This window comes from Cornus florida, unplaced genomic scaffold (assembly GCF_030987335.1).
Source record: "Cornus florida cultivar Cherokee Brave unplaced genomic scaffold, ASM3098733v1 CherokeeBrave_3.0.0_Hap2_Chr02, whole genome shotgun sequence".
Lineage (NCBI taxonomy): Eukaryota > Viridiplantae > Streptophyta > Magnoliopsida > Cornales > Cornaceae > Cornus > Cornus florida.
In genome coordinates, this window is record NW_026775572.1 from 23,648,129 (window position 1) to 23,659,196 (window position 11,068).

The following is an 11,068-nucleotide window of genomic DNA, read 5'->3' on the forward strand; positions in this document are numbered from 1 at the left end:
CAGTCGAAGATCAAAAGAATAACTATTGGTGATGATCGAAGATTCATGGAGACACGGTCACACGGCTAAGCGTTGTGAATTCGGCTACATCACCTCACTGGAGTTGTGACTACCATTCTCACTTCTCCATCTTTTCCTTTCTCTTTCTTTACCATCTTTTTTTCAGCAGGAAACTTCCATGCGAGGGAGAGTCCATGTTTAGAAATAGAATAATTGCTTTCCTGATTTTCCATCATCTTGCTTTTTTATACCACAACTCCATCACGCTGCAAAGTCTCATCTTCTGATTCTTCACTCTCTCCCTTGTCAATTCTCTCTTAAGCTCATCGCTCTCTTCAACATCATCTCCCTTTCGTCAGATTACATTCAAAGCAGCAATGGCAGTTGCAGATTCACAAAATAATCTATATATTTGTGTGTATGCCGAGAGAAACCTTGTTCTCAGGGTCTTTTGTTGACTTCAGCCACTGATTCACGGTAGATTTCAGAGAAGAAATCAGAATTGCTACTTTTGCACAAGGAATGGCGATATGTGATTTCACTGTTTCGTCCATTTTGTGTGTTTCTATCAAAAACTCCCAAGCAAAATCCCTAACCCAAACACAAATCACCACTACCGCCAATTTCCCGTACGAAATCCCTGCAACCTCCAAACCCAAATCACCACCAATTCTTCACAATTCCTCTCTCATCCCCTAACCCAAATCACCGTCACCGTTGTCTGCAAAACATTGGGTATGATTGAGATGGAAAAGGCAGCGTTGATATTATCTAATTAAAAATACCCATTTGGTTATGATTGAGATGGAGATGTAGTGGTTTGGTAGTTGGTAGTGGAGTGACAAGGTAGTGGCGGTAAAGGGTGGAAGGAGGTGGTGGTGGTGGGGGAATGGCGATGGTTGGTGGATATGAGAGAGAGAGAACGAAAGGAGGAAGAGAGAGGAAAGGGGAATTAAAATAAATTATATTAAATGGAGGAAAGCGACATTTTACATATATGGAAATTAAAAATTTTTTTTTTTTTTTTTTTTTTGATAAGTAAGATTTTATTAAAAACGCTCAAAAAGAGGAGCGGATCCCAAAGAAACACAAGGGCCAAAAGGCGCCTCCAACCTTCAAAGAGGCCAAAAAAATAATAATTTCCTCAATAGATCTATAATCTCTCCCTGAGACCCAACAAAAGAGGTAGAAATGATAGAGAACTTAAGCATAGAAATAGGTTTCTCCTTTCCCTCAAAATATCTCCGATTTCTCTCGAGTCAAATGCACCACCAAATACAAAGAGGCGTAGCCCTCCAGGCATCCTGCACGAGAGCCCCAACAGAGACACCTCTCCAAGTCTCAATTAAGCCTTTGGAGGAACATGGCATAACCCAAAAGACACCAAATAATCCAAGCATCAAATCCCAACAGTCTCTGACCATGTTGCAATGCAAAAGAAGGTGATCAACTGTCTTCTCATCGCACAAGCACATATAACATCGATTGATCACCATCTGATTCCTCTTCCTCAATTTATCCTAGGTTAAAATCTTACCCAGGACGGAAGTCCAAGCAAAGAAGGCTACCTTAAGGGGGGCCTTAGAACGCCAAAGAGACTTCAAAGGGAAAGGGCCTCCAGTGCCGACCGAAAGGCACCTAAAAAAAGACCTAACCTCGAAACGGCCTTGAGAGTTAGGAACCCAAATCTAACAATCCGGTTCCCCACCAGTGATCACCTGGCGATACAAAATCTCCAAAAAACGAGTAACCTCCTCAATCTTCCAGTCCTGAAAGTGCTTCCTAAACTGAACATCCCAAGTCAGTCTCCCGTTATCAAGGTGATAACAGTCAACCACCATGGCCTGTCTGTGAGAAACAATCCTATAAAGCTGTGGAAAAGCGAGGGCAAGGGGAGTCTCCCCACACCAAAGATCCTCCAGCCATCCTTGATCCGAAAACGAACCTGCTTGCAGAAAGCATCCCACCTCTTCCGAATGAAAGTCCAAACCCCCACCCCTTAGGGCCACGCACCTCAAGAGAGCACCACCCACCACTGCTCTCCCCAAACTTGCTCGCAATAACTCTCCTCCAAGGCCACTGCCTTTTAATCCCAAACCTCCAGAGCCATTTACCAAGGAGGGCTTTATTGAAAGGCAATAACCTCCTAATCCCTAAGCCTCCACTCCGAATCGGGCGGCACACATGATCCCACTGAACCAGATGATACTTGAACTCCCCCCCCCCCCTAAAAAAAAAAAAAAAAAAAAAGAGAAAGTTTCACACAAGGGTGCTCTTAATTAGAGTGACCCGATCCCCCCTTGGAGAGGTACTGCTTTTTCCAACCCGCTAACCTCCTCTCGAATTTATCCACAACCGGATCCCAGCTCCCTACACATTTCGAAGGGGCTCCCAAAGGCAACCCTAAGTAAGAAATGGGAAAAGAGCCAGTGCGACATCCAAGAATCTAAGCAAACATCTCGATCTCAAGAATATCCCCAACAGGCACAAGAACGCTCTTACCAACATTCACCTTAAGGCCAGAGACAACTTAGAACCAAATCAAGACACATCTCAAATATCTCAGTAGGGGTGGCAATATTTGACACAACACGTTAACACGACACGAGATAAGCGGGTTAGGGTTTGGGCTAATCGTGTTCGTGTCATAATCGTGTCGACACAGATTGACCCGCTAACTAAACGTGTCATGTTCGTGTTTGACCCTGTAAACACGATTAACCCGATTAACTAAACGTGTCAGATAAACGTGTCGTGTTCGTGTAAAAAATGACCCATTTAGCAAAATATGTCGTATTCGTGTCAAAAATGACTTAAATGTGTCTTTTCATGTCGTGTCAAGTCTTGACCCATTTATTAAACAGGTTATGCGTGTCGTGTCGTGTCGTGTTACACGTATAATAATCGTGTCGTGTTCGTGTCAACCCTAATCGTGTTCGTGTCGTAATCGTGTCGACACGAACACGACACGCCAACACAAATTGCCACCCCTATATCTCAGTTGGGACGCATCTGCATCACAAAGTACTAAAGTATCATCCGCAAATATCAAGTGGGAGATCTCTAGTTGACTAGCAACATCCTTGCCCCACCCGAAAACCTCTCAAAAATCCCAACCCCATAGCCCTCTTCAACAATCTGCTAAGAGCCTCCATCTCAAAAAGGAACAAGAAGGGAGAAAGCAGATCACCTTGCCTCAAACCCCTCAAACAAGAGAAAAAATGGCTCCATTCACAAGGACAGAGAATCGAGCACTAGAAATGCAAAAAAGAATCCATCTCCTCTAACGCCCACCAAACCCCATCCTCTCCAATAAGTAGAGGAGGAAGCTCCAACTCACATGGTCATAAGCTTTCTCAATATCTAGCTTGCATAAAACACCCGGAACCCCACAACTCAAACGGGAGTCCACACATTCACTAGCAATAAGAATGGAATCCAAAATCTGACGACCTCCCACAAAGCCAAGACTTTAGCAATCAACTTATAAAAACAACCTACCAAACTAATAGGGCGAAAATCCCTAACATTCAACGCACCTCCATTCTTCGGAATAAGAGCAATAAAAGTGGCATTCAAACACTTCTCAAAAGAGCCCTGATCATAGAAGGCGTGAAAAGAGCCCATCACCTCCTCACGGACCACCTCCCAGCACTCTAAAAGGAATCTCATAGAAAATCCATCTGGACCTGGGGCTTTATCCCCATTACAACTCTTTAAAGCAGACAAAACTTCCTCCTCTGAAAATGGCTCTTCCAGAACAGAACACTCCTCACTCGAAATAGAGTCAAAGTGAAGCCCTGCAAGCAAAGGTCGCCATCCAGCTGGTTCAGTGAACAACCTCAAAAAGTAATCAGTAAAACCCTTACAAATCTCCTCCTCCTTACAAAACATCACCCCATCCACCCTAATCCTCCCAATGTGATTTCCCCTTCTGTGAGCATTGGCAAGTCTATGAAAATTTTTGTATTATTGTCGCCTTCCTTGAGCTACAAAGCTCTAGACTTCTGCCTCCACGAAATCTCCTCCATGACAGCGATCTCAGTAAACTCTGCATGACATTCCACCCTCCTAAGCTTCAAGAGAACCGGCAAAAGGCCCTAACCCTCCATCCTATCGATATCAGAAATCTCAGAAAGAACCCGACTCTTCCTCCAAGTCAGATTTCTGAAAACCTCTTTGTTCCACACTTTAAGATCATTCTTCAAAAGATGTAGCTTGCCTGCGAGAGAATGACTAGGGGTACCAACCACTCCATACCCCACCCACTAGGATTGGACTCGCTCCAGAAAACCCTCAGCCCGATGCCACATATTCTCAAATCTGAAAGGGGACCTTCTGCTACGCATCCCACCACAATCCAACATCAACGGACCATGGTCAGACAAAGGGCGAGCTAAAGTGGTCTGAACAACATCAGAAAACTTCTCTTCCCAATCACTCGACAATGAATCTGTCAAGTCGAGAGAGAGTAGGAGGAGAGCGACCGCTGGACCAAGTGTACGGCCCACCCACCAAAGGCAAAGCAAACAAACCATAAGCGTCAATGAACTCTGAGAAGGACACCATGTCGGCCGTCCACCTGCCCTTGACGACCTCTCAAACGGAGAGCGCACTACATTGAAATCGCCACCTATACACCAAGGCAGCGACCAGGGACCGAAGCTTTTTGGCTGAATAGGGACCGAATCTGATGTGGCTAGGCCACATCAGATGCTTTAATCTGATCTTGCGTGAAAAACTAGGAATCCACAAGAGTGAGTACACCGTGTTTCCTCCATATTGTCTTCTATTGAGTATTCTTTTGAATAACACCACCATGATATATAGAAATAATCCCTTATTTGACAGTCGCAGAACCATGGCGAACCAAAAAAAAGTAGGTGTAAAAGTAAATAAAAACATAGAAATATATATGATTATGAGTGTTCAAAGATATATATATGTATATATGTATATATACACCCAAATTACATTGTTTAGCATTATTGAATCTGGATGATTTCTGACGTTGCGTAGCTTATCCATTTTTGGCCGACCAATTTTGCATTGCTTCCCTTTTGATTACTAATTGGCTATGGTGCATGACAGCAAATCCCTCCTCTTACAAGGTTTATTTAGGTTTTTGTGAAGGAAATCGGGTCTTTTGATTTATGCATGGTAGATTATTATTGAGCCGGGTCTCCTTTGAATGAAAGAAGGGCATAGAAAAGAATAGGTTATTTGAACAGGTTTTGATGTGCAAGATGATGGCCGGCCCTAGTGGAGTCATGAAGATGGAACAAATTTAAAGGTTTTTAAAGCGAGATAGTGAAGATGCAAAACAGATAAACGTTGATGGGGAGGACAGAGAAGAAAGAGATTGAGAAGTCCAAAGAGATTCGATAAATTTCAGACGGAGAGAGATGACTTTCATAGGCTAAGGAGTTCTTGAATGTTCTATTTCAGATCTGAAAGGGTATTAAATGAAAATTATGCTAAACATTTAGGGTACATTAGTCTTTTTCTTGTTTCACTTAGATTTAATCATATGAGGTGGCCTTGCCACATCAGATTCGGTCCCTATTCGGCCAAAAACCTTCGGCCACTATATCATTACTCTTAATTTTATTAATACTACAATATTGGGGGTATAACTGACATTTCACACAAATTTGACGCCCGTGTGTGGTAAAGTATCAAAGGGGGTTAAGTTTAACTTTTTTGCAAATGTTTTCTCCAAGTGTAATTGGACCAAAGTTCAGGGGAGGTCAGTGTATTTTACCCTTAACTATATTTTCTTCTCAATGGGATCTAATTTGGTCATTGAGGTTCCTTCTGAGAGTAGGGAACCATAGTATCATTTACTGAGGGGTAACCCTGTTATAATGTTTGGTCCTGACTGAAGCTCATTAACCTAAAGCATTCTTACACTGGAAAATCATTTTAAAATAATCACAGATGAAACTAAATTACAGCAGAAAAGTAAGTTCAATAGAGAAAAAATTGTATCCCCTTTTATGGGACCACGTGTTAGATTTCTTTATTTTTTTGTTTATATAACAAAATAACAGAAGTGCATGAATAAAAAATAACAGAAGTCTTGGTTGAAAGTTCTGTTAGTATAAATGATGAATAATATGTCAATACATTAAAAAAAAATAGAGAAATAAAGAATGTTGTGGATGGCAGGTGCTATATGGAGTCAAACCGGATGAAAAAAAGAACTTCATAAGAGAACTCCAGATGGATCAGAATATTGTAGCTATGGTCGGCGATGGAGTTAATGATGCTGCAGCCTTGGCTTCATCACATGTAGGAGTTGCCATGGGTGGAGGTGTTGGAGCTGCTAGTGAGGTGTCTTCTATTGTGCTAATGGGCAACAGATTGTCCCAGGTATTTTCCAATCACTCTCAATTTGAACTTAGCAGCATTGCCAGGAAAGGTTTAATTTTTCACATCACTTACTTTACTGTCAGGCACATGTATGCTCACGCCTTACTGCATGTAAACTTGTCGTTTCACTAGAGACGCTAGGATCTGTTGACCATTAAAATGTGATGATTCATCTTATGATCTGACATTGGTTAGTGCTTAATTTAGTTAACATTAGGTTAGACTCATTGATTATTACTTCAATATCCTAGGCCCCTTCATTCTATGTTGAGCCTGGCCCGGTCTAACTTTATGTTGAGCTGGCGTGCCAGCAGTAGTGGGAATTCTCCTGTTCCCTGGTCGAAGACTTGGCTGGATTCTCGATCTACTCCACGAGATGCGATACCAACGTAGATGATATCATCATGACCTCTCTTTTCGTACCGCTAGCGGTGCTTTTTATTTTACGTCTGTAATATGTTTAAACCACATTTGGGTTTTTATACAATATCAACCTTCATATTTCCCTACAACTATAGTTGATTAATTACCCAAATTAATTTGATTTACTTTAGGTTTCAAAAGATTCGATGATTATTTCAAAACCTATTGTTTTTATTTTTCTTATTTAATATGTTCAAATCATACTTGAAAAGGTGTTGGCATGACATATAAGAAGAAGGGGTTGGGTTAAGAGTTTGATTCTTATTGCTGGCATTTAGAAAATATTTCTAGACTGTTTGTGCATGTACAAGTACAGCTGTCGTATTCTTCAGCAACCCTATATTTCTTATGAGGTAGAAACTTGTAAAGCTTCTACACTTCGATGTAGAATTAGGTTAGGGTCAGTTATGAAATAAGTAAGAGAGGCTTAGATTCTCTATAAGTGATGGTATATAATAGACGGCAAGGATGATAAGTGATTATTCATTATTACGTGGCATTTGAACAAGAAATAACAAATTGTAACAGAATATGAAGGCTTCAATTTTCAAGGCAAGTTTCAATAATAATCGAAGTAGTGAATTTCTAATCACTGTAGGCTTTGATCATGAATAAATAATAAGGTCCTATTTTTTTTTTTTTTTAGTTTTGAATGAACTGATTAGACCTATCAAGGCGAGGATCCATGGTGTTTGTTACTTCCAATATTAATTTTGATTGGATTAAATTAGAGATGAATGCTTAGTTACAAGTTCAAAAAGAATCTCTCGAATTATGAGGATTTAAGATAAATAGTACTGAAATTGAATGCATACAATGTAACTTTATAAACTAGGAATACAAGTGGGATGGAGTGAAGATCACGGGGCAACAGATATAAAAAAGTATAGTTTTGCAATCTGGGCTTGATTATTCACAAGGAGAGATTGGAGTTGATGTTGTTTATAGAATTGAATTGGGATGATTTAAGTGAAGTGTTTCATATTGCCACCAAGTGTCCTAAACTGAAAAGAAAATTCTATAAAGTATTAATTTGATCAGTCGTAGTTTACAAATGAAATGTTGGGTGATTAAGTGACTATATACTTATAAATCCAAAATGCGTAGTTGAGTAGATTTGTTGTCAGATAGGAAATGAGAATATTATAAATGAATACATTCATTAGATGGTGATGGTAACATCCATTGTAGTTGATAAAATGAGAAAATTTTGTTTTAAATGGGTTTTGGCTATATGTGATGAGATGAATAATTGCCTAGTTAGGAATAGTGTTATAATCCACGTTGAGGGCAATGTTAGGGAGAGGAGAAGACGAATCGTCGTGAGTTTAGGAATGGTGACATAACCACATTGACGGGTAATGTTAGGGAAAGGAGAAGACTAAAATCATCAATGAGTTGAAATGATGATGCAAGAGATGCGCACAATGTTTTTAAATGATGTTTATGACCTTAGATAAAGGAATATGATAAAACAGGATTCATTTAAGTGATGTAACTGATCCAGAATAGATGAGATTCACTAATTCCAATAGTGATGATTAGTTCATTACAGCTTTTACCATTAGAAATAAATCATAGCCCTTAAAATCAAACTAATCTTGGTTCTTAATTTGAAGTAAAATAAAAGAAACCTACCTACGACAATATCACGAATGTTATTAAGCAGTACCTGCTACAATAGTGCGAAAGACACCTGTAACAACAGCATGGACAATAAGTCGCAACAACATATTTGCCGAAAAAACCAAGTCACAACTCGTTTTATTACGACTACAGTAAATAACTTATATATCCTACTTTTGATGTAAAACCTATGAATAAATAGAGCTCAAAATGTATGACAATTAAAATAACTAAATGCCCTAAAACTACCATGGGGACTTCTAGAATCAAATTAACTTGTTTGATGTGGGCCCCAAAGCCTTGGCTTTTGGATTTCCGAAGAGGGTATGTCTTCTCTAGTCAGGCATATGGCTAACGCATCATCCTGACTCACTAAACCACAGTGCTAACAGCTTTACCATTTTTACATACTAAGAACTTATCAAGTGCCAGTGTTATAATCATTGTTTCCAACTGCACACTGTGTAAACCATAAAGTGGCCCTTGTTACAGTTACTGCTAAGGATTATGTAGAGTATTTACTTGGCATCATCATCTAGCCTGTGAACAGGTCAGTTAGACGGTGAAATGGTAAACATTCCCTTTTAAGGTTTTGTCTTACAGCCTGGATTATTGATGTGTTTAAGCTACTTATATAACATCCTCTCCTGCCTGTGATGGAGGTGCTGGGAAGATAGAACCATTATGTGTTTTTTTCAAAACAGGCTTGTGCATATATTACTTAAATTGAATCAATGGGCTTGAAGTTTTTATAAACCTAAGACATTTTCAGTATTATTTATTCTATATGGTTAATTCACTAGCTCAAGGTTTATCTGGACGAGGATGTTACCAATCATTTAATTATATTGTCTCATCTTGTTAGCATAACTAGCACTTGATTTCAGACCTTGTATTCTACCATGGAAACTGACTTGCATTACCTCCATGAAGTTGCTAGATGCTCTGGAGCTTAGCAGACTGACCATGAAGACTGTTAAGCAAAATCTTTGGTGGGCTTTTGCATACAATATGGTATGTTCATAATTCTTTTGCACTTCACAATTTGTTCTGTTTTAGGTCAGCATTGATGTCCTACCTCGGATCCTAGTTGTTGATCAAATGAGATTGGTTAATAATTTAGAGAGCTGATCAACAGCGTAGTCGCTGGGCTTCATCAACCTTGCTGTATTTATTCTCATTTTGTTCCTTTTGGTTCCCTTTCTTCCTTTTATATCGATGAGATATGAAAAAGATTAACCATGATTTTATATGCATTAATAACAATGCAGCCAATTATCAAGTCTTTTCGTAGTTTTATCTTTTTCACCTTAGTCCTCAAAGTTCTGATAAATATATATATATAGCCAATTATCAAGTCTTTTCGTAGTTTTATCTTTTTCACCTTAGTCCTCAAAGTTCTGATAAATATATATATATATATATATATATATATATATATATTATTCTTTCCTGCAAAACTAGAACCAGATCTTTTAGGAATCTGGCACATATCCTAATTTTGACATACTCTCCAAGTTCAATTTAAGATGTTTGGTCTCTAAATTGACTCACATGATGGTCAACACAAATATTGTTTTGACCTGACCTCAAATTTAATGCGGCATGATGGTTGCTAGCAGTAGTTACTACGTGTTATCTATCCTCCGACGGTAGCATTTCTTAATGCAGCACAAACCAGTCCAAAGTTGTTTTGGTCCATTGACAAACAAAGTTGGGATGTATTTTTGCATCAGTTCTTACTCTTTTTCTTTTCATGATAAATTGGTAATGATATCACTTTTCTTTGTCCTGTTTTTTGTTTCTTCACAGGTTGGAATTCCAATTGCAGCCGGAATGCTGCTGCCAGTCACAGGGACTATGTTGACTCCATCAATTGCCGGAGCCCTCATGGGTTTAAGCTCTCTTGGTGTGATGACAAATTCGCTGCTTTTGAGATTCAAATTTGGCTCAAAACAGAAGCACAATAGTGAAGCATCATTAAAGATGAAACCCCCTTTAAATTCTCATTTGCATGTAGAAGAAAAGACAAGATGAAACAATACTAATAATATTCTGCTGCTAAATGGGGAAATTTACCATAATGGAGAGTGAGAGACAATTTTGTATTGGATAATTGTTTTTATAGATAATAGATAATCATTTTTGTAGTTCAATAATTCTTGTCGAAAGTCTTATGTTGGGAAACCTCTTCTTTCTTGTCTGTTATGGAACGACAGACAATCTCTATGAAATTAATGGTATCCTTGAACGGAGGTTCATAACTCTTTAAATGACAGTGTTCACAAAATTGATGGATATACGGATTTAATGTCATTCTTGTATATATAATTATAATGTTACTTATATATACATTATTTAGTTGTTTGCATATGTTATTATATCAATGAATCATTTTACAAGGAGCTAGATTATTTGATTGGAGGGTACTTTAGATACTTGTATCAATAAATGTCTCGACTAGAGCTGGAGATAGATAAAAGATATGTGACAGACATCCTAAATACTGAAAATGCCTATTGATTTATTGATTCTCGTATCAACTTGATTCTTGAACTGAGTTGAAGAACAAGACATGTTTCTAATATGTGTAACCGTCCTAGCTAATTGTAACATGGACCTCCCGAAATTAGTTCATCTTTAA

The 11,068-nt window shown here is 38.8% G+C and overlaps 1 protein-coding gene across 1 annotated transcript in view; it reads left to right on the forward strand.

Moving 5' to 3' along the window:
• The window catches only part of LOC132294286 (copper-transporting ATPase PAA1, chloroplastic), a 35,191-nt gene extending 24,417 nt beyond the window's left edge, over positions 1–10,774 (forward strand). The window contains exons 15-17 of the mRNA XM_059792082.1: positions 6,172–6,375; positions 9,358–9,438; positions 10,237–10,774. Of these exons, the coding sequence (XP_059648065.1) occupies positions 6,172–6,375; positions 9,358–9,438; positions 10,237–10,461 (510 nt within the window). The 3' untranslated portion in view covers positions 10,462–10,774. The remainder of the gene's footprint in view (positions 1–6,171; positions 6,376–9,357; positions 9,439–10,236) is intronic.
• Positions 10,775–11,068: the final 294 nt, after the last annotated feature.